The 23,487-nt window shown below is 45.4% G+C and overlaps 3 protein-coding genes across 4 annotated transcripts; 2 read left to right on the forward strand and 1 right to left on the reverse strand.

Moving 5' to 3' along the window:
• Positions 1-1,626: 1,626 nt before the first annotated feature.
• LOC123452913 (aldehyde dehydrogenase family 3 member H1-like) lies at positions 1,627-11,851 on the forward strand. Of its 2 annotated transcripts, none has more exons than XM_045129651.1 (10): positions 1,627-1,946; positions 2,743-2,811; positions 4,098-4,194; positions 9,721-9,927; positions 10,053-10,168; positions 10,306-10,410; positions 10,516-10,688; positions 10,790-10,961; positions 11,115-11,264; positions 11,352-11,851. In XM_045129651.1, exons 1-10 carry the CDS (start codon positions 1,755-1,757, stop codon positions 11,592-11,594), a joined length of 1,524 nt encoding a protein of 507 aa, XP_044985586.1. In that variant the 5' UTR covers positions 1,627-1,754; the 3' UTR covers positions 11,595-11,851. The 2 variants fall into 2 exon arrangements, with proteins under 2 accessions (XP_044985586.1, XP_044985587.1); XM_045129652.1 differs by having other exon boundaries at positions 1,630-1,946; positions 10,790-10,880.
• On the reverse strand, positions 11,746-21,167 carry LOC123452914 (probable L-ascorbate peroxidase 6, chloroplastic/mitochondrial). The gene is made up of 11 exons (XM_045129653.1): positions 20,975-21,167; positions 20,763-20,879; positions 15,294-15,414; positions 15,115-15,215; positions 14,931-15,018; positions 13,545-13,612; positions 13,372-13,458; positions 12,565-12,639; positions 12,406-12,483; positions 12,221-12,325; positions 11,746-12,018 (listed from the first exon to the last, which is right to left on the reverse strand). Exons 1-11 carry the CDS (start codon positions 21,053-21,055, stop codon positions 11,992-11,994), a joined length of 948 nt encoding a protein of 315 aa, XP_044985588.1. The 5' UTR covers positions 21,056-21,167; the 3' UTR covers positions 11,746-11,991.
• Positions 21,054-23,337, forward strand: LOC123396552 (protein LIFEGUARD 2-like). The gene is made up of 3 exons (XM_045091459.1): positions 21,054-21,139; positions 22,448-22,700; positions 22,833-23,337. The coding sequence occupies exons 1-3, from the start codon at positions 21,054-21,056 to the stop codon at positions 23,316-23,318; spliced, it is 825 nt and encodes a 274-aa protein (XP_044947394.1). The 3' UTR covers positions 23,319-23,337.
• Positions 23,338-23,487: the final 150 nt, after the last annotated feature.

The raw sequence follows: 23,487 nt of genomic DNA on the forward strand, positions 1-23,487 counted from the left end.
GCGGCCTGGGCACAGGCCAGGGTGGACCAGGGTCGACGGGAGGAGGCGATGCGTACGGGTATAATTTTTGCAGCGAATCGTTTTTTTCTTTTGCGTTGCAGATAAATGATGGAGCGTGGGTTGAATAACAAAAATTACATGGGCTTTTTTATAAAAATGCCACGGTGGGTTTTCCGACGGAAGCAATAGCCGCTTTATTATTACTAGCAAAAGGGCCCGTGCGTTGCAACGGGAGAAAAAAATACCACACGCTTTTAATCTTTTTATAATCATTTTGATTTATTAAAATAATAAGCTAAATAACTAATGTAGTCAGTCCTATCATATTTTGTTGAGAAATCAACCCGTCCATTGTTAATTCCACCATGATGAGAAAATTGAGCGGGACAAGCAAAGCAAAACAAAGAGGCTACGTGAATTGATCAATGGACTGTTATCTTATTTCACTCATGGGGTAGAGAATGTGGGATCAGATGACAAACTGAAGGTGGTGTTCCATTCTCTGTCTCTACAACAATATAATCTTACATTCAATACATTCATTCATCAGCAAACAAATTCCCACAAAACAAAATTTCTTGCCGGTGCTTGGCACACGGTTGGAGGCATGGGGAGGGGATCTCACCAGATGATGAGTTCATGCCGGAGGAGGGGATACGATGAGGGGAGCAAGGGTTAGGCGCCTCTATCTGGCCATAAAGAGTCGCCGTTGCCGCGTCATAACCTCGGAGTTCCCCATGTGAGCCATGGAGGCCCGCCTCCACCTGCAAGTACTTCGCTCTGCCGCGCCTTATCCGCGCGCCACCGCCGTTCTCCATCGAGCAGACGCATCATCCCCAGTCACTGTAGCTGTCACGTTGATTTGGTCCAGAAGCTGTGCTCGAGCGCCGAAACGGGGCATCAAGCGGGCAGAGGTACGGCCGCGGAGGCGGGTGGGTTGAGATCAACAACACTGGTGGTTGAGGTCGGTCGCGGCGGCGAGTGGTGTGGCAGCGGCCTGGGCACAGGCCAGGGTGGACCAGGATCGACGCGATGCGCTCGAGCACCGCAACGGGGGCAGTGAGCGGGGAGAGGTACGGCCGCGGAGGCGGGTGGGTTGAGATCGGCAGCGGTGGCGATTGAGGTCGGCCGCGGTGGCGAGTGGTGTGGCGGTGGCCTGAGCACAGGACAGGGTGGTCCACGGTCGACTGGAGGAGACGATGCGTACGGGTATAATTTTTGGAGCGAATCATTTTTTTCCTTTTGCGTTGCAGATAAATGATGGAGCGCGGGTTGAATAACAAAAATTACAGGGTTTTTTTATAAAAATGTCACGGTGAGTTTTCCGACGTAAGCAATAGCCGCTTTATTATTATTATTATTATATATATATATATTATAATATAATATATATATATATATATATATAGGTAGGTATAGATATAGATTTTGACAGGACCTTAATGATAAAATTCACTAGAATCTTTTTTTTTGAACGAAAATTCACTAGAATCTTCGGAGGACGGATGGTGCCGATCCGGCTATCCCAGATGATCAAACGAACAAAGCGATAATAACAAAACAGAGCGACCAACCGCTTTTTTAAACAAAAAACAAGAAACGCTACACATATATAAGCACGTCTCTCGTCTCTGCAGGCGGCCATCCTACAAAACCACCTCCGGTCCTCCAGCCTCCTCCTTCCCTCCATAGTACCGACCTAACTTGCTTGCTTGCACGTAATTCACCAGGGGTAGCTAGATTACATATATACCATGGTGGAGTCCAAGGCGGCGGCTGTGCAGGAGCTCCGGGCGAGGTTCGCGGCGGGGCGGACGAGGCCGGCGGAGTGGCGGGCGGCGCAGCTGCGAGGGGTTCTGCGGATGGCGACGGAGATGGAGGCGGAGATATGCGATGCCCTCCACGCCGACCTCGGCAAGCCCAAGACCGAAGCACACGTCCACGAAGTACGTCAAGCATCCTCTACGCGTCCTAATTTCTCCTGTACGATTACGATCGATCGTACGTTGGTAGTTTGTTAAGATCTTTGTGGGTTTCCCTCGAAACAAAAACACAAAAAGATCTTCGTGGGTTCTTTTTTTCTGAAAAAAAAAACTGAGATTCCTTCTTCCTGTATCTAAATAATTGTTATTAGAAAGAATTAGATTATTTTTTCCAACTATAATTGTTTAAGAAGGAAGGAAGTATTAATTAGGTCGACTAGATTGGTACACTGTTCTGAAATTTCTGGCTTCTTAAAGTCTCTGTCTGCTCTATTTGCAGGTTCGATTGACAACTCGCTTCATCATACTAACTCATAATTTCACAGCTCTGTTTTTCTTTCTTTAATTCAATCGGATGCTCTCATGTAACTATAGGCTATAGCACCCAGAAAAAAGGAAGAAAAATCAAACATGCACTTTCTTTCTTTAATAGTCTCTGCCATCCAATTATTTATCCAAATGATATGTGCCACAGATCTAATCAAATACTTCGTTTCTTTCCGATCACCTGAAACTGAATACCACACACAAAAAAGGCCATTCTGTATTATCAACTAAAAAAATCATTTATTCCCTCGGATCCATATTTATAGTCGATGATTTAGTACAAAGTAAATCAACATCAATTAATATACATCAGTATTATTTTGTGCTTTTGGTTCATTTATCTTTTTTTGCAATGGGCTTACTCTCGTAGCTAGTCAGAGCTTACTTACAGGTTAAATGTTCCCTCGTCAATTATGATTTTTTTATGAGGCAGATATCTCTGGTCAAGTCGTCATGCTTGTTTGCCTTGAAGAATCTGAAGAAATGGATGAAACCCCAGAAGGTATATCATCGTTGGCCACCACCTTCCATATGTAACACAATTTTGGACTTCGCATGAGATTCTTAATTATTATTTTTACCATACTTGGATCGTTGGCTTAGAATTAACTTGTGATTTTTAGGCCAAGTTTGTGAGACTCTCGATTCTGCCAAAGGATTGAAAGTTGAGATTCACTAATACCTTGGCCTTGATATGATACGAGATGTTGATAGCTTAATCAATAGTTCAGCTACAGCTATGAAGCCTACACTGTACACAAACCTATTGATAGAAAAACAATAATGCTCTTGTACCCACAGCAGCTAATCACTTACAGATATAAGTATATCATTATTTTTTCAAATAACAATATGACCCCGGTCTTTGCATACATCCATTTTATTAATCATACAACCAACATCTAAAGCCGAAGGCCCCAACCAAGATGGGTCGGTCTTGGCAACAAGTCGAGAATGATGTTTTCATCCGCATTCCCTCAACGGACCTCCATCTAGCATCGTGGACACGGATTGCCACCGATCCGAGCCACCGCACAACGAGCAGGCCATATTGGGCTAGATCAGATCTAACCGGGGGCAGACCACTCATGGCGCCGACCCATCCACCAGTCCTTCATGCCGTCGTCGCCGATCCAAGGTCGGATGGCCCGTCGCCTTAAATCTGATCGTTGCTGCTAAACGCGGTCAACACCCTTGTCTAGGACAAGGCTGACCGCCACACCCACAGCCATCGTCGCCCGAGGCAGAGCCGATCGTCGCGCAGCCGCCGGTCAAGGCAGGGATGCCCGTCGTGCCGCCAAGACCAGCTCGGCCTCTCCTCCTCATGTCGTGGGGCTCCGCACCCCATGGCGCAAGAGAGAGTGAGGCCCCTGCCACCGCCGCCGGCCCCTAGACTTTAGTCTGGCGGCGGCGTATGGCGACGACAAAGTGAGGGAGAGAAGGAAGAAAAGCCCTGGACGGCTAGGGTTTCGTCCCCGCCCGAACGGGGGTGACGCGGGGTCAAAGTCCGTTATCATGAGTTTAAATAATAACCAGAACTTAAAATGAGAGCAAGTATTCACATTATATTAAAGTATATTACATAATGGTCATTATACTACTTCCTCCGTTTCTAAATATAAGTTTTTTTAAAGATATCACTATAAAACTATATACGGATGTACATAGACATATTTTAAAGTATAGATTCATTTATTTTGCTCCGTATGCAGTCTACTAATGAAATTTTTAAAAAGACTTATATTTAGAAACAGAAGGAGCACTGATAGCGATGTGCTCTTGATTCAGGTTCCTGCAAAGCTCATGAATTTTCCCTCGACGGCGAGGATTACGCCGGAGCCCCTCGGGGTGGTGCTCGTCATCTCTGCCTGGAACTACCCTATCTGTAAGTTCATTTGAGCACTCCTAACTACATGCATGGAACACTAAGTTGACGAAAGAATGTTTAGCAATAAATTAAAATGTCATTCAACAAGCTTTCACGCGTGCGTTACTAATTTCATTGTGTATATAGGTAGGATACAAATTAAAGTTAAAATGAAACTGGATCATATAGTAATCAAAAGGGAATATAATCAGGGTCAACTAAAAAGTTACCCCAAAAAAATGGGAATAGATGCATGCATGCAACATGTGTGCACGAGGTGAGATGTCTAAGAATGGGAATGACTTGCTCAGCCACACATGCTCATGCGGCTGGCGTGTATTATTTTCTTTATTTTTTGCGGGCAAATGCTTCTGGCGTATACTACTGTGGTTGGTGTGCACGTAATGAAGTGGCACGTAGCCAACCCCCCACTTCACTGTTGTAAAAACGGAGGGTTGCGTGCGTGCATGATTGCCGTCCTGCGGGTTTGGGTCCATCGCTGTCGGCATTTATACATTGGTATCTTTCAGCTCTTCTATAAATCACTTCCATCTTCCTGCGCTGACACAGTAATGCATCTCGCTGAGATAGCTCAGTTTCAGATAGTTAGTTAATTGACAGACGGCCACAATCCCATCATTGAAATGTAGCTTCATTTATTTTCTTCTATGTCATGTATCTTTCGTGCATTAACCCTAGTTGGTACCGTGCGTCTTTCATGCACTACAATTTTTTGATAAGAAAAATGCTTTGATTAACTTAAAATGTAGCATCGTGCGGATACAAATCATTATGAACAGCATATGCTCTTTGCATATGTATAATGTACATAGCCATCAAACAAACTGTCTGACAAGAAATATAAAAATGATAAATTGGCAACAATGAAGTCATATATGAGACCAAAATAATGCTTGTGTTGACGAAGGAGGTGGACCGATCCGGAGATAATGTCATGTAGAGTAAAAACCTTCCAGAACCACTCGCTCCAACCATATACACACCGTCTTAAATAATGATTGATACTTCGTCTGGTGTAGTATAGATCACATATAAAATCAGTATGTATAACGGTAAATAACCTGTGTAGAATAAGAGATTTTGTCATTAAAAATACAATCATTTCTACATAGTCAGAGCGAGCATAGTAAGGTAGACACTCCCCCACCCATATTAGCGTGCCAGACATATTTTGTATTCCGTCAAGACATTGACTATATATATTGGCAACACTTATGGATAGATACAAATTAAATGATATTTGAATGACTGGACACGTAGAACGCGCAAACATGCATTGAAAGAAGAGGTGTTCGATTGTCCTCGCATTAAGTACAAAAGCTACATTTCTTGCTTCATTGCCAATTGTGTCGAGCGAGATTGTTTTTAGTTAACACAACTCCTCTCCGAGGATACCATATGAAAATCTTAATTTTTAGTGGCATCTTTGATTTCCAGGTTTATTTATTATTGCCTACTAAAATCTCTGAGTGCGTGAGTGCATGATATATAAAGTCAACTATTAAAAACTCAAAGGTAGTTAGATTTCTGCGAAACGCGTCCATCCCTTGTGTCAAGTTAATCGAATCAAAACATGGTAGAAACATTTCCACAACACAAGGCAGGGGTCGATCAAATCCCTCCTAAATGATACCTCCGGAGGGGCGGAGTTGAGCACACACGAAGAGTATCATTTTTATCACACACAATGAATACAAGGTTGGATACTATTCTCGTAGGGTGGTGTTTCCTAGCCACTTGTCCTTCCAAAATGTATTTCGGAGTTGTACTTTATCGTGAAAGATCCGAAGCAACAAATATGTTTGTTTATCGCCATCTTACCAGCCCAAAAGTACGAGTCATCGGGCTTTCACTATGACTAGGACACTACTTTTTGACCTTTATACTTGTTGTGCAAGCGAGTTTACCAAACACCATCCTCGGTAAGTAGGTTGAACAGTCATTTACTAAGTAAGATAGCATTCTTGACCTAAAGATCCTGAATGCCTAAACCTCCCTGGTCTTTTGATCGACAAAGCATGCTTCATCTGGTTAGCCCATACTTTTTCTTTTCATTGTCTTCTTGTCAAAAGAACCTGGATCTGAAGTAATTCAGTCCTCGCAAGACCCTTTTTCGAAGTTGGAAAAATAAAAGCATGTAGAAAATCATGTTTGTAAGAACATAATTGATCAAACCTAATCACCCTCCAACAAAGAGCCTAATCACCCTCAGAAGCAACTTCATTGTTGAGCTGTTTCTTTCTACTGTGAATTAGTGAGGTGTCGATAATGAGTCACAATTCCCAAATATTTGATTGGGAATTGCCCTTGTGCACAATTAAGCAATTCAGCAGAACAATTCATTTTTATGGAATTTAATTTTTAAACCTGATTTTACTATTGCTAAGATTCCTAGGAATGGCCCTTGTGCCCATGCTCTAGCTAGTTATGCTAGGAATAGTATGAGTAAGGGTAAGTTCGATTTAGTATTGGCCTGCGTGCTGCGACTGGTCGATGGTGAATGTAATGAATCTTTGTTGATCAATTAATATAATACACCTTTTCAAAACAAAACAAAAATTCCAAATGGTAACGTTCACATGTGTGACATGTTTGCATTTCGTCCACATACGTTGATTCACGTTGATTCTGTTTTGCACGAATCTTAAAAGAATTTGTTAAATTTTCAATGCCACGTAGGCATCATCGTGTTTGTGGGTGTTGGAGAGTTTTCTCACACGACCCGAAGCACGTGATTGCCAGCTCCGCCGTGTGGGCGAACCAGTTTTTGTCCATACAGTCATCACCTAATTCGCGCGTGTGTGGGCGAGCTGCTCTTCGCCCACACGACGCTCGTACGTTACTAGATAACATGGCAACTCTTATTAACCATGCATGGCAACTATGATTTTCCCACAAGTGACAACTAGGTAAATACACATGGCAATAAGTGTTTGACCATATGTGACAAGTAGTTAATTACACATGACAACTATAATTTAATTACACGCGACAACTACCATAAATTAGACATGATAATTATAGTTAAGCAAAACAGAGAGAATTGCCATGCTTTTACAAATACATTTGCTATCCCAGGTAACTAAAATTGTCATCCTTGGAGGTAACTAACGTAGTTGCGTCGGGGCGTGTGGACAGATTTGTTTCATGTCACACGTGCGGGGCGGGGATGATAATATTTGTTGGGCGTGTAATATTCGCCCACACATGATATGTGTGGGCTGCCTCCTGATATCTAATATGCCATACATGTGGAGAATATTGGAACCCGAAAAAATAAACCTGACAGTTGTTCAAAAGTTAAAAGTAAGAGTTTCAAATTTGTAGCCTTATATAGGCCATGTTTGATGAAGAAAATTATATCATCCGTATATTGTAAAACAGAGAGAGTCCCCGTTCACAAGATATGGCACTACTCCTGTAATTTAGGAATGTCTGTTTAATTTTTACAGGACAACTCTTTAACCAATAATATAATCATCATGTACGGTGCCTTTATTTTTACACATCATAAAAGGCCACGAGTCAATTATAGTACAACTAACCACATATCAATTCTTATCTATACCTCACTTTTCAACACCTTTGGACATTTTTTACCCCTTCAAAAGAATATAGCCATATTGTGATGCTATTAGCAGATTTGACATAGCGATCACAAATTGCCGCGCTATAAAGAGACTGCGACTGTTGTGCGCAAACATAGGGTCATCGTAATGCAGCCTTTTTTTCTTTTTTCTTTGTCAGTTTCCTCTATTCACGGGGACAATTTAGGATCACAGTAGACATATCAAACGTATCAGAGAAATAATTTAAACTAAACTATAGTAATTGTCGAAATGTGTTGCTTTACATATCATGAGCGAGTTACATTTCAAATAAGCAATGTCTCTATTTGAGCAGTAGTGCTACCTAGTACTACCTATGCTAGTCGGAGGTCGATGCCATCTAGTTTTTGTCGTCCTTCGACACTGACGACAAGAAATCCTCGAAGTGAACATAGGGCTGAGACTCACAAGCGACAGCCGCTACTACTCCACAGTGATGACTGTAGGAGTTCCAAGCTTCGAGGACGGAGAGACGAATTATGGCGTGGATTGTGTTCCTGGGCTCCGGTTGGGCCTCGACGGGGCGACCTCATTCATCGGGACAAGGGGGCGGTTGGGCCGACGAGGGTGGCGTCCTCCTCCTTCATCCAGATGAGGGGGGTGGATCCCTGGCAACAGCCATACCGCCGTCGACGATCCATCAGTTGTCGCTGCTAGGGCGTCGCAGGGAGAGTTCACGCTTGCATGGCGTTTGGAATGATATGTTCTGCTCCACCGCCAAGTTAAACTAGAATGTTGGGTTCTTGCGGGGCAGCATTGTCCGGGATGATAGTCCCTATTCGGCAATTCCGTAGACACAGCCGTCACAACAGCAGAACTAAGGGGTAAAGTGTGGATTCTTTTTTATGTGGGGAAGTTTTCACTAGGCCACAATTAGTAGGTAAATAATTGATTGTACTCAATTCCTTCCATCACTTTTTTTTCAAGGATAATCTCTTTCATCATTTGAACTTTGAGTTACTAAGCTTTATTAACAATACATGTCGTCTGTTTAGAAGTTATTATTTTATTTTACTTTCTTCATAAATCTAATAGAAGTTATTATTTTATTTTACTTTCTTCCTAAATCCGAGTCACGTTTATACACTTTCGGATTAACATCCAACCGTCTTATGAAAAGAGAAGTGTAGTACCATTTTATTAAAATTACATATTTGTTTTCAATACAAGAAATTTACTACTTCAGGCTCAGTAATACTCCCATGACACTTAGGCCCTGTTTGATAACAAAGTAGTAAAAAAACTAAAGTATTAAAAACTGCAATGATTTTACGTGTAGATAAAAAATACCATGGTTTTAATATAACAACATTTTTTACAGTATTCACAATGTAGAGAAACTGTTTGATTACGCCACATATTACTGCAGTTTAGATCGAGCAAGTACACGGGAAGAAGATAATGACGTCCCACCCCTTCTTTTCGTCTTCTCTGTTTTTTAAAAAGAGGTCTGGGGTTCTTTTTTTATGCAGAGAAAAAACCACAGTTTTTTCAATACTGCAGTTTTAAAATCACAATTCTTAGAGGCAACCAAACACCTCATTGTAAATAAAACTATGATAATCTCCAAAACTGCAGTATTCTAAAAATACTACGAAAATTCTTTGTTATCAAACAGGGACTTAGATGATAATGTGATTTACCAGTTGCAGCTGGACATATAAGAAAATTGACTCGAGATCCAGCTCTAATGATTAATTCTTGTTGGGATGCGGGAAAGCTTAAGTGATACTCCTTCCGTAAACTTTTATAAGACGTTTTAGACCATTACTTCAGTGATCGAAAACGTCTTATAAAAATATACAGATGGAGTAGTGTCTTTTATCTTCTTACTCTTCATAATGAGTCTCATTTCAAATGGAAAAAACCATGAAATTAATGCCGTTCCAAACGACATGTGTACCGATCATCTCAGTGCTGTCCCTGGACCCGATCATCGGTGCGATCGCCGCCGGCAACACCGTTGCCCTGAAGCCGTCTGAGGTTGCACCAGCCACGTCGTCGCTGCTGGCCGAGCTGCTGCCACGGTTCGTCGACGGCACCTGCATCAAGGTCATCGAGGGCGGCGTCGAGGAGACCACCGCGCTCCTAAACCACAAGTGGGACAAAATCTTCTACACGGGTAACTGGCAATCTCCATGACACTTATTTTCTCTTTTTCGTGCGTGGGCTCCATGTCAGTTCTTGACGACCGCCATCAATGAAGCTCTAAACCTTCTTCTCGCCATGTCGCATGGAAAATTGCAGGCAATAGTAGAGTCGGACGCATCGTGATGGCCTTGGCGGCGAAGCATCTGACGCCGGTCGCCTTGGAGCTGGGCGGCAAATGCCCGGTGGTTGTGGATTCAAACGTCGATCTCCACGTAAAACTAATCTGCCCATAATCTCCCCCAGTCTGAATGATCATTGCCAAAATCCTACGGGAGAAAACGGTCACCTTCCGCTGGATGTTCCATTCTTCCTAAATTGTGTTTCTTGACCCTTTTTTTTTCCTACAAAGATTGCTGCTAAGAGGATCGCTGCTGGCAAGTGGGGTTGCAACAATGGCCAGGCCTGCATTGCTCCTGATTTCATCATAACCACGCAGACTTTGGCCCCAAAGCTGGTACACGCATATACTATGTTTATTTACACACCTTCTTCTCCTTTTCTTCTTCTTTCCTTGACAAGGGTGTCGAATCCTAACTTTTCGTTGAACATAACTTGGAAGGTTGAGTCTTTGAAGAAAGTTTTGGACAAGTTCTACGGAAAGGATCCACTTCTATCGGCAGACTTGTCCCGCGTCGTGAATGTCGACCATTTCAACAGGCTCAAGGGCTTGATGGACGAAGAGATGGTCTCCGACAAGATCGTGTTTGGCGGTCAGAGGGATGAACAGCAGCTGTGAGTGGATTCAATCTTCACATTACCAATTCTAGCAAACTACCATCATGCTCATAATGCGTTTGGTTGATCTACCCACATATCGTTTCATCGTACCGCAGGAAGATTGCCCCTACAATATTCCTAGATGTCCCTCTCGATTCTGCCATCATGAAGGAGGAAATATTCGGGCCCTTGCTTCCGATCATCACGGTCAGAGCCAACTCTCTCTCAGATTCGGAGAATTTTACTTCATTTTTTACCCATAAAAAGCCCTTGCTTCCGATCATCACGGTCAGAGCCAACTCTCTCTCAGATTCGGAGAATTTTACTTCATTTTTTATCCATAAAAAGCACAGGGGATTCCCCTCGAAATAATAAGAAGCACAAGAGACTACTGGTGGTACATGATGCGCATCTGAGTCGAATGCTATCTTTTTCTTTCAGGTTGACAAGATCCATGAAAGCTTTGGTCTCATCAACTCAATGGCTAAGCCACTTGCAGCTTACCTCTTTACCAGGAACAATGAGCTCCAGGACCAGTTCGAGGGGGCCATTTCTGCAGGAGGAATGCTCTTCAACGACACCAGCATACATGTAATCAGCACAAGGCCACGTTTGGAACATACAGATTTTACAGGGAACTAAAGTAAGGATGCTGACATTTGGTTTGTGATGTTGCAGCTCACAAACCCATACCTGCCATTTGGAGGAGTTGGAGAGAGCGGCACAGGCGCCTACCATGGGAAGTTCAGCTTTGATGCTTTCAGCCACAGGAAGGCAGTCATGAACCGAGGCTTCATCGGGGAGGCCAGGGCTAGGTACCCGCCCTACTCGGCAACAAAGCTCGAGATCCTCAAAGGCGTGCTTGAAGGCAAGCTGGGAGATATGATTCAGGCTATCCTGGGGTTTCCAAGAGGGAAATGAGCTCACCTCTTCAGGATGGTATATTGTAGACCAAACAAAATATCCCCCAGTGTGTTTGCTATCGCTAAGGGGCAACAGCCTGATAGTATTATTTTATCACCTCTTCAGGATGGTATATTGTAGACCAAACAAAATATCCCAGTGTGTTTGCTATCGCAAAGGGGCAACAGCCTGATAGTATTATTTTATATTTGATCACATTTGAAGTGCCAAACAACATGTGTAAGTATCATAAATGAAACGGTTATTTAGTCCTAGAACCGTCCAATGTTGTTTTTATTTCTGGTAATGGAGCACACAACTCAAAACACGGCTTCGGTGGATCCGATTCGTTACACCTAGAAAATAGTTGCAAGAAACAGAGCCTTGTCATCTTCACTCACCAAAATGCAGTTCATCAGCAGCAAATATCTAGTGATACACCCTGCAACATTTCAATGAGTCAGCATGACCTTACGATATGGTTAATTATGTCCTGGATCTAATAAATACTCCCTCCGTCCAAAAATACTTGTCACACAAATGAATAAAAATGGATGTATCTAGAACTAAAATATGTCTAGGTACATCCATTTCCCCGACAAGTATTTCCGGACGGAGCGAGTAGTTCTCAAAATCCCATCTACCTTAGGAGGGTCAAACTTAGACCCAAGATTGCTCAATTTAGCATGAGCTTCAGCATAGTCTTCAAAAAATGTATCCTGATCCCCAGCATACTTTTCGGCATAAATCTGCAAACGTGATAGTGCACAAAATTATGTTCAAAGAATCAGAGCTACAGATGTTTTGCAATGGGAGAATCATGACTAACCTTGAATGATGGATCCTCAAAGAGCACAGCATCAGTAGGCAGAACTAGAAGGTCCTCGTCTCGTCGTTCTTTGACATCCTAAATTTTATGTGTTCTGTAACTGTAAGATAGTAATGATTGCAGGTATTACTATAGCATATTGCAAAGTAGGAATCTCACCTTGAAATAGCTGTTATCAAACTTGAGCCACTGTGATGTCCAAGATTGCCCCCCAGGTGCACCAGGTCCATTTTTCTGGCAAGTCAAGCATAACAACCAATCAGGCTAACAATATGATATAAGGTTCACAACATTCTTCAGTGAGAACATAATGATGCTGTACATGCTGGCACCAAGAAGAACAGCTTTGTATGAACATATAAGCTCTGTGCTAGAAAAGTTAATGATGGTGATAAGAATATAGCTCACTTTTTGTAGTTCATTCAAAAATCACAATTGAATTGATATGGCTAAATGACACTTTCAGTGTAGAACAATGACTTTCGGTCTTGTTAGCACCCAGCAAAGTAGCGATATGACATTGTCCTTTTGCAGGACGCCCCTATGCAAGGAAGTGTTGGCGATGTTTTATTGAATAATCTATTAAATATTTCTTTTTCTTTTTACTGTTTTGAGATTTCTGAGTTGCCTTGGCTGTTACTATATCTAAATCTATTTCGTAATGGATGGAAATAGTTACCCCCACATGATTGGATTTATATTTGTTACTTCTGTTACTGTGTAGCAGCGCATGGGTCATTCAGCTAGTACCATGAATATGTTTCAATAGAAACAATGAGCTCCGGCCAAGGGCGCACCCAAGATCAAATTTTAGAGGGGGCAAAGATGTAGTAAATGGATTGCTAAGTGGGGGCAAATCACTATTTAGCTTGACATATTAAAAGGACGCCAAAAATTTAGTGGGGGCAGCTGCCCCCATGGCTTATACACTGGATTTGCCACTGGCTCCGGCTGTAATTTACGCACAGTGTATTTCGTTTCAGGTTTACCCCAGCCGCTGCGCTCTGGTCTTGATCGTCCAAGTGTGTGTGCTCCTGACAATGCAACAATTTCCTACAGATCACAAAACAGATAAGACAAGCAACTCCAGAAGTATGTTGTATTGAAGAGTTAAAAGTAACACAGAAGTCTCCTAGTACCTTGTCATTCAGGCCCATTCTGTAGAATACTTCTCGCAAATGTTCAGCAGGTGAAGGAGGACCAGCAGCTGAAAGGGTGGCATAAAATATATGATAGCATCAGCATGCATCAAAAAGGTACAAGTTTAGTTCTTATTTTGGTTCCTAAATGTCAACCTAAAGTACATCACAAAGGAAACATGAATTAGCACTGGTAGAACTGAAAAAACCAAACATGAGAAAATGTGGCGTTACTTGAGAAGGGAACTGGTTGTAAAAAAAGTTGCTTTATTACAAAAAGACAGCACGATCATGATTCGATCTTGCACAGGCGATGCAACTTTTCACTATCATGCTACAGCACAGTCATAATTTGATCTTGCACAGTGTGATGCAACGTTGGAGATAATACAAGGAATTTAACAGTCTCTTGTAGGGATGACAAAGGGATATTGTAAGAAAACAAAATCATGATTGTTGAAAACTTGAAAGGCCCTACCATTAGAAGTTAGTTGGAAAAGCGTTATGTTGTAATCTACTCCCTCCGTCCCAAAATAAGTTACTCAACTTTGTACTAAAGTTAGTACAAAACTAAGTCATTTTTGAGTCACTTATAGGGGGTCAAATTAGCCCAGCCCAGCTGGAGAAGCTATTACTGAAGTTACTATGGTGCATCGAAGTACATTTTGCAGATAAAATAAATATACATTTAAATACAGGTGACATCCTAAGGAGGCATGTCGACCTGAAGCAGATAATGGCCAGAGATAACACTGTCGCATTGCATGTGGTAGCTCATAAATTAATACGTATTCAACAGTGTGGAGAAACAAAATCAAGTGTTCGGTTATTTTTTAATGAATGCATGTCTTAGTTAAACACAGCAGATAACTAAGCATTCAAATACATGTGATATCCTCAGGAGGCATGTTTGCGTGAAGCAGATTACGTCCATGAGACAGTTCTGTCCTTTGCATGTGGTAGCTTAGCTCATAAGTTTATGTCAAACAGGTAAATAAATAGAATCTAAAACTGAGTTGATTTTCAGTACGTGCATGTTTTAGTTAAATATACCTCCCTTTGCAAGAATTATGAAACTGTATATTCTACCGCTCTCATCAAAGTCCAGAATAGACAAGTAGCATGGGCAAACACACATAGGGGCTTCATTTGGTTTGTTGAAGTTTTGATGATTTAATCAGTAAACCGAAATATCTGCAGCAATCAACGGATAACCATTCAAGTTTACCAGATAACTGTTTATTGCTCCCATCACCGAGAAATTGTTGCTACATGATGTAGAGATCTATATCATGCAAAACTAAAGGTGCAGACAGAGACGGTAAGATCAGAAATAAGCTAAATCGGCATACATAGTAAGCTGGGCTATGGATACTAATTACTAACCAGGGAGTCTCCCCTCTGGTGGGCATTGTTCAGGGGCAGAAACATCAACCCTTCCATAGATCATGGGGATTTTGGGGCCACCAGCTTCCTGAAAAATGACAAAATCAAATCAGTCGCATCATTGCTAATCTAAGAGTATTTATAGGAATGATCATCATCGACAGGTTGAAGCGCCACGAAGTACCTCAACGGCTGTAGCACTGGCAAGCTGAAACAGATCCGCATATGTAACACCTGCATATTTGTCCTTGATGGCTTGAATAAGCTTCAAAGCATTCACAAGACCTGCAGCAGAACTAGTTTTAAAAAAAAACAGCCCTAGTTGTATGAAGCAAAAGAGAACCTGTGGAGGAGAAGCGCTACCAGCATTAGCCGCATGCTTTAACTCAATTTCAAACCTCAAGCTACCATTAGCTCCACCACACTTGGGCCACTCGCTAATGTTCTTGTCATAAGTACCAGCGTCATGCCAACCCAAGCGAACCTGAAACCAGAAGCAGTTCAGTAGACAAGTCACAAAGAGACATCTGTAGGCTGCGTCAGTTAATGTTGGACCAAGCAGATGCAAAACCAGGAACTGTGCGGTGTGCAGATACAACAAAGATGAGAAATAATTTTAGAAGTTGCGTGTGTGACAGGTTGCAGACAGGTGCATCTACTGTTAGACAATCTTGTAACGTTACTCCTAGCGTAAGTCTAGGATCTTGGATAGACCACGTCGGCCACTGCAGCCACTTGTATAGGACGTGCAGTTCTCTCCTATAAATACTATTGTACATGTAATCTGAGATTTATCAAGGAAATTCACATTCCAACTTGGTATCAGTTTTCCCAGGACCCCATGGCCGAGCACGACGCCGCCTCCTCCTCCTCTTCCGCTGCCCCGAGCTCCGGTTCCACGCCGGCCCCTGCGTCCTCCATGGCGTCCACCGCCGCCCACACGGCCTCAGCCTCCCCAGCGGCGCCCTCGCCGCCCTTCATCTTTCAGGGTTCTTCCCCCGCTCCCGGATCTCAGTTCGCCCCTCTCTTCACCACCCCTCCGCCGCCGTCGACGCCGGCTCCACCTACACCCCGCCACCCCATCTTCTCTGATCATATCACTAACCACATCAAGTTTCTTCTCAACCCCGCCGATCACAATTACCACAAGTGGAAATCATTCTTTCTCATGGTCCTGATCCGCTACGGTGTACTCTACCTCATCGAACACCCTCCGCCTCCCAACGTTGATGCCGCCTACCTTGAGCTCGACGCCCACGTCGCCCTCTGGCTCTATGCCACTCTTGCGGATCCCATGATCGACCACGTCGTCGGCGCCACCACCACCTACTCCATCTGGAAGAAAATCAAAGATTTCTTCCTCGCCAATGGCGCTGCCCGGTTCATGGTCCTCAACCGGCAGTACCCCAACCTAAAGCAGGGCGATCTCTCTGTCTCAGAGTACGCGCGCCGCATGAAGCTCCTCACCGACGGCCTCGCTGGCATCGACCACGCTGTCAGCGAAACCGACCACTCCATGGCCTTGACAAGCGCCTCGACACCATTCGCGTCGTCCTCGGCGACCGGGAGCTGCCCTTCGACACCGTCCTCTCCAGGGTCGTCCTCGCTGAGGAATCGCAGGCACAACGCGCCGCCGAGGAGAGTGCATCGGCCTTTGCCTTCCCCGGTGGTGACCGCGGCCAAGGCGGCAGCTCCGAGGCCGGTGCCCATGGATCGGGTGACCGCGACCCCAGCACCGGTCCCTTTGATCGCCCCACATCCAACCGCGCCCAGGGCCACCCGCACCCCCAAAAACAGCCCTCCGGACGTGGCCGCGGCGATCGCTCCCCCGATGGTGATCGTGGCCGTGGCCGTGGCCGCGGCCGCAGGCGCAACGACTCCTCCGGGCGCAACCAGTCTTCTAAGTCGGTGTTCTCCCCCTTCACCGGTTACTTCGCTCCATACGGCATGGCCTTGCCATCACCGTGCTCGGGCTGGATCCCTCCCAACGCTGCTGGCGTCTTGGGACCCCGCCCTGGTGCTCACGCCCACGCCTACGCCATGTACCCGCCCACATAGACGCCATCGCCCTACCAGCCCACGAACCCCTCGTGGGAGCATCTTGCCATGCTCAATGCCGCCTTCAGCAACTCCGGCATCAACCCGCCACATGCCCCCGAGTGGTACTTGGACAGTGGAGCCTCTTCGCACGTGATCGGCACCCAAGGTATCCTCACCTCGTCTAGTAATTCATTACAACATGTTCCTTCTAGCATTCTTGTTGGCAATGGACAACATCTCCCCGTCACGGCCACCGGCTCCACCACCCTTCACCCACACAACTTTCGACTCACGGACATACTTGTCTCTCCCACTGTTGTCACTAGCCTTATCTCCGTCCGCAAGTTTACCAAAGATAACTCATGCTCTGTTGAATTTTTTCCATGTGGTTTTCTTGTGAAGGATCTTCGCACTCGTCAAGTTCTCATGATCTCCGCTAGCACCGGCGATCTCTACCCCTTCATTGGCAATAAACCAGCCCCGGCGTCCGCTCTCCTCACCACCACCTCGGATTTATGGCACTGGCGTCTTGGACACCCCGGCCCTACTACCCTTTCTTCAATTTCTCGTGATTTTCTTAGTGCTTGTAATAAGGATCCTCATTCACCATGTAGTGCTTGCCAACTAGGGCGCCAGCCACGGCTACCATTTTCTTCTTCTCATAGCAAAACGTTTGCTCCATTTGATTTAATTCATTGTGATTTGTGGACATCACCCGTTGTAAGTTTCTCCGGTTATCAATACTATCTTGTTATCCTGGATGACTATACCCACTACTCATGGACGTTTCCTTTGCGCCAAAACTCCGAGACCTCTACCGTGCTCCATTGCGCCAAAACTCCGAGACCTCTACCGTGCTCCAACGCTTCTTCACCTTTGTTCACACACAATTTAATGTCATCATCAAAAGTATGCAATGTGATAATGGCGGTGAATTCATCAACACGTCTCTTCGTTCCTTCTTCTCGAACAATGGTATTGACTATCGTTTCTCTTGTCCTCACACATCCCCCCAAAACGGCAAAGCGGAACGCCTTATTCACACCACTAACGACATTGTCCGTACCCTCCTACTCCAAGCCACTTTAACCCCTCCATTTTGGGTGGAAGCTTTACACACCGCCACATACCTACTTAATCGACGCTAGCGCCATTACACCATACACACCTTACTATCTCCTACATGGCGTACAACCCGACTACTCCCACCTTCGCGTCTTCGGGTGCTTATGTTTCCCCAACTTATATGCCACAATGGACCACAAACTATCCCCCCGATCCTCCCCTTGCATATTTCTTGGATACCCACTGGAACACAAGGTGCTACGACCTCTCCACACGCCGTGTTATTGTTTCACGCCACGTCGTTTTCGACGAAGCGGTCTTTCCGTACCGCCCACACACACCAGACCACACCACTCTCACGTCCACACCGGATCGCCATGCAGATCCCATGCACCGGCCGGCCTCCTTGGATCCCGCCCAACAAACCTCGTACGGGCCCCACACCCCACCACCTCCTGATCCGCCTCGCGCCCCACCAACCCCCGTATCCGCAGCTGCCGCGTGCTCCTCCCCAGCTAGCCCGACCGATTCTCCCGCCCACTCCGCCTCAGCCTCGTCGCCTGGACCAGCGACACGTCACCTGCCTCTCTGCCGCCCGATTCTCCTGCCACGACTGGCTCACCTGCCTCCTCCTCGCATTCCTCACCGGATCCACCTGCCAACAGACCCGGCGGCCCCACCGAATCCCCCTTGCATTCCGCATCGTCCACTCCGCCTGCACCACCTCTCCCTCTCCATGCAATACCGGTTCGGCCACCCCAAAACGTACACAGCATGTCCACTCGTGCCGAAACCGGTTTTCTCATGCCCAAACGTTTGTTTGTTGCAGCTGCCACATCCCCACCTATTTCACCCATCCCACCCACCTACAAATCAGCTCTAAAAGACCCCCATTGGCACCAAGCTATGTTAGAAGAATATCATGCTCTAATGGATAACTTTACTTGGTCTTTGGTGCCTAAGCCTGCAGGTGTTAACATTGTCACGGGCAAGTGGATCTTTCGTCACAAGTTCCACCCTCATGGCTCATTGGCTCGCTACAAAGCTCGATCGGTTGTTCGTGGGTTCACTCAAAAAGAGGGCGTCGACTATGGTGAAACATTCAGTCCGGTCGTGAAACCGGCTACAATCCGCGTGGTGCTCAGTATTGCTACTTCTCAGTCATGGCCAATTCACCAGCTAGACGTCAAGAATGCATTCCTGCATGGTGACCTCAATGAGACGGCGTATTGCTCCCAACCAGCGGGCTTTGTGGATTCCTCTCGGCCAGATCATGTCTGTCTTCTTCGCAAGTCCTTATACGGCCTCAAACAGGCTCCACGCACAGGGTTCCTTCGGTTCCAAGCATTTCTCTTATCTCTGGGTTTAAAAGCTTCAAAGAGTGATTCCTCCCTGTTCATCATGCAACGCGGCACCTCTCTTGCTTATTTGCTAGTCTACGTAGATGACATTATTCTCACGGCTAGCTCACCCTCCATCCTCGCTTCCGTCATCACCTCCCTCAAATCAGAATTTTCCATGTCAGATCTTGGCCCTCTCCACCATTTCTTGGGCATCAACGTCACCACCAACAATTCGGGTCTCTTCCTATGCCAACAACAATACACACTAGAGATCCTAGAGCGTGCCAAGATGCTAAACTGTAAGCCTGTCTCCACACCCATCGACACTAGCTCCAAGGCCTCCTCCCAGGACGACCAACTCCTCTCTAATCCCACCAAATACCGCAGCCTCGCCGGAGCCCTACAGTACCTAACTCTCACACGACCTGATATAGCCTATGTCGTTCAACAAGTCTGCTTATTCATGCATGCTCCACGCGATAGTCACATGCAACTTGTCAAACGCATTCTACGGTACCTCCAGGGCACTTCACACTATGGTCTCCAACTATATAAGTCCTCCATGGATCTCATTGCTTACACCGATGCGGATTGGGCTGGTTGCCCGGATACCCGTAAGTCTACCTCTGGCTTTTGTGTGTTCCTTGGCTCGAACCTTGTCTCTTGGTCCTCAAAGAGACAGCCCACCATCTCTCGGTCCAGCGCCAAAGCAGAGTACCGTGGCGTGGCAAACTGTGTGGCTGAATCATGTTGGTTGCGCAACTTCTCCATGAGCTGCATCTCCCTCCCACGCGGGCCACTATCGTGTATTGTGACAACATCAGTGCCTCCTACCTTGCATGTAATCTGGTGCAACACCAGCGCACAAAGTACATTGAGATCGACCTACACTTCGTCCGCGATCGGGTGGCTCTTGGCGAAATTCGCGTCCTACACATGCCTTCGAGCTCTTAGTTTGCTGATGTCTTCACCAAGGGGCTGCCGTCTCAAGTTTTTACCGATTTTCGTTACAGCCTGAACATCCTTCCCCACGGTGTTCCGGCTGAGGGGGGGTGTTAGACAATCTTGTAACGTTACTCCTAGCGTAAGTCTAGGATCTTGGATAGACCACGTCGGCGACTGCAGCCACTTGTATAGGACGTGCAGTTCTTTCCTATAAATACTCTTGTACATGTAATCCGAGATCTATCAAGGAAATTCACATTCCAACTTCTACAGCACTCGTAACAACATAATAAAGCAGTGTCAGTCCCTTGACTACATAAGGATGACGTATTGTTAAATTCAGAATTCCTTGGCTGCCCAGAAGATAATCTAAAGCCCAATACGGGCATTCCTCTGTTCCAACTCGAAAACTCGGTATCCAAGGTCGTGTATACGATACCAGGATGGGATGGCAAGACTTCTCCTTCAGCAGCTGCTTGACGTCCTCTCGCGCCCCCCTCAGCTCAGCCACCGCGTCCCCCGCTGCCGCCGAGCTAGCCTGACGCCGCCCGAACTCCTTCGAGGAGGGAAGTCAGATAAGGGACCACCACGAAATCAGGAACCGACGCGTCGGCGTTGAGTAATGGAGGAGGGCGGGAGCTGTGCGTATACCTGCGATACGAGGAGACCGCGCAGAGGGTGGAGGGGAGACCCACTAGAGATCCCGCGGCGGAGGAGGTGGTGGACGGCCATGTCGGCTTCGGCGGCGTGGAGAGGAGGGTTTAGGGATGATTCCTTCTTCCGCGTGTTTGGGGAAAATGAACTACCACAAATAGAGTACTGAGCTCCCCCACAAACTCATATCTCTCCCAAATCTCTCCCTTAATACCTAATCTATATATACTACTCCCTCCGTCCCAAAATAAATGTCTCAAGCTTAATATAACTTTGTACTAGAGCTAATACAAAGTTAAGACAATTATTTTGGGACGGAGGGAGTAATAAACAAGCGAACATATTCTTTCCTAAACGCATCCGAAAACACATACACAGGACATTCTAGGTAAAATACCACCACACGATCCGGCCCACCTAATTAGATCTAACCGTTTACATGAAAAATAACCCTCACTATGTACGCTTAGCAATTTAAGTGAGCGGACGAAACTCTGCCATCCACGCATCTTTACCTACTAATAAAGCAAATAGTGCTTCTTCCGTACGTCATCCAAATTACCCTTAAAGTTGACTAAAATTACCCACCAATGCTACCTATAAGTCATAAAAAACGTTTCAAATAGAAAAATATCCGGACTGGACCAGCCCATGTAGGCACCTCCTATATTACGGTCTGGACGTTGAAAAAAGATGCAACACACCTGTTTGGGTCCGCCCATGCTTGGACGTCTGTTTTTTTAGTTTAGTTTTTTTATTTTTCTTTTCAGTTCCATTTTGTTTTTCTACTTTAAATAATTTAGAACTTCAAACAACTTTTCTCAATTTTAAGAAACTGAGAATTTTGAAATAAAATGTTAAAAAAACTTTTTTTTTTTTGAGAATTCAAAAACTACTCAAGAGTTTTGAAAAATGTTTGCATTAAAAAAAAGTTTAAACTTTGAGAAAATGTTCATAAAATAAAAAAGTCAACGATTTTAAACAAAAGTCCGTGTAAAAATCTTAAAAACAGTTCGTGCCTTTGTTTTTAGTCTCGTTTTTTATTTTCATTTTTCTGTTCCATTTTTTAGTTTAAATAATTTAGAACTTCGAAAAACTTTTGCAATTTATAAAACTGGAAATTTTGAAATAAAAGTTGGAAGAAAAAATAAAATGTTTGTGAATTCAAAAATGCTCAGGATTTTTGTAAAAATATTCGCATATTCAAAAATGTTCATAATTTTGAGAACAATGTTGGTGAAAACAATAAAAGTCCAGGATTTTGAAAAATAGTTTGTGTGTTATTTTCTGAGTGCAATTGAAAAAAATGTTTGCTAATTCAAAAAATGTTTATGCATTTCGAGAAATGTCCTAAGATTTTAAAGACATAATATGATCAGCACCATTGGAGATTATAATTGTTTTTTCTTTCGTTGCAACGCACGGGTCCTTTTGCTAGTATTAAAAAAAACCTCGCACGCACGACTCGAGCGTCTCCCACCCGTGCTCACGCGTCGCCCACTCGACCCCCGGCCACCGCCTCGACGTCGGCTGCCGGGCCCTCGCTCGGACGCCTGCCCCGCACCAGTCGCCGCCGCTCCTCGCGCTCTTCTTCGTCTCCATCCAGATGCTGCTCACCATCGCCGTCGCCTCCGTCGTCATCTTCGTGCGCCCCGTCGCGCTCTTCTTCGTCTCCTCCCCCGCCGGCTTCGGGCTCTACATCTTCCTCATCATCCTCCCGTTCATGGATACGTCCCCTTCCTTACGTTTATACGACGCGCGCGCGATCTCAAATCAATCCTTCGTTGCCATGCATGCTCTGTTTCCGTCGATGTGTGTGACTGAAGCTCACCGTGCCCGGCCGTGTGTTTGGAACGAAGTGTTGTGTCCTCTGTACTACTACTACTACCAGCGGCACCCGGTGAACCTGCTGCTGCTGGCGCTCTTCACGGTGGCCATCAGCTTCGCGGTGGGGCTCACATGCGCCTTCACGAAGGGGGAGGTGATCCTGGAGTCGGCCATCCTGACGACTGTGGTGGTGGTGAGCCTGACGGCGTACACCTTCTCGGCGGCGAGCCGTGGGCACGACTTCAACTTCCTGGGCCCGTTCCTGTTCGCGGCGGTGATGATCCTCATGGTGTTCGCGCTCATCCACGCATTCTTCCCGCTGGGCCGCATCTCGCTCATGGTGTACGGCGGGCTGGCGGCGCTCGTCTTCTGCGGCTACATCATCTACGACACCGACAACCTCATCAAGCGCTACTCCTACGACGAGTACATCTGGGCCGCCGTCGCGCTCTACCTCGACGTCATCAACCTCTTCCTCTCCCTGCTCACCCTCTTTAGGGCATCCGATTCCTGAAGTGCCTGCCTTGCCTGCATCAACCTCCTGCCGTAGCGTAGCGTAGGGCGTAGCCCCTCCTGTGTCCTAATCCTTCCCCTGCCATTACATCACGAATCTGCCTTGCTTGTGTGTGAAACAATTTGTTGTAAATTAATTTTGACCTTCAGTCTTCACGGACAGTGCAGTA

This window comes from Hordeum vulgare, chromosome 5H (assembly GCF_904849725.1).
Source record: "Hordeum vulgare subsp. vulgare chromosome 5H, MorexV3_pseudomolecules_assembly, whole genome shotgun sequence".
NCBI lineage: Eukaryota > Viridiplantae > Streptophyta > Magnoliopsida > Poales > Poaceae > Hordeum > Hordeum vulgare.

Bases quoted from the DNA above. Each gene is read 5' to 3' on its own strand.
- LOC123396552 (XM_045091459.1), top strand. From the start codon at position 21,054: ATGTCGGCTTCGGCGGCGTGGAGAGGAGGGTTTAGGGATGATTCCTTC. The intron at 21,140-22,447 runs GTACTGAGCTCC...GCACGACTCGAG, and splicing joins AATGAACTACCACAAATAGA to CGTCTCCCACCCGTGCTCAC. The intron at 22,701-22,832 runs ATGGATACGTCC...TGTGTTTGGAAC, and splicing joins TCCTCATCATCCTCCCGTTC to GAAGTGTTGTGTCCTCTGTA.
- LOC123452914 (XM_045129653.1), bottom strand. From the start codon at position 21,055: ATGGCCGTCCACCACCTCCTCCGCCGCGGGATCTCTAGTGGGTCTCCC. The intron at 15,415-20,762 runs GTATCGTATACA...TTCTGGTTTCAG, and splicing joins AGTCTTGCCATCCCATCCTG to GTTCGCTTGGGTTGGCATGA. The intron at 13,459-13,544 runs GTACTAGGAGAC...TGTGATCTGTAG, and splicing joins GAATGGGCCTGAATGACAAG to GAAATTGTTGCATTGTCAGG.
- LOC123452913 (XM_045129651.1), top strand. From the start codon at position 1,755: ATGGTGGAGTCCAAGGCGGCGGCTGTGCAGGAGCTCCGGGCGAGGTTC. The intron at 10,169-10,305 runs GTAAAACTAATC...TTTCCTACAAAG, and splicing joins ATTCAAACGTCGATCTCCAC to ATTGCTGCTAAGAGGATCGC. The intron at 10,962-11,114 runs GTCAGAGCCAAC...TTTTTCTTTCAG, and splicing joins CCTTGCTTCCGATCATCACG to GTTGACAAGATCCATGAAAG.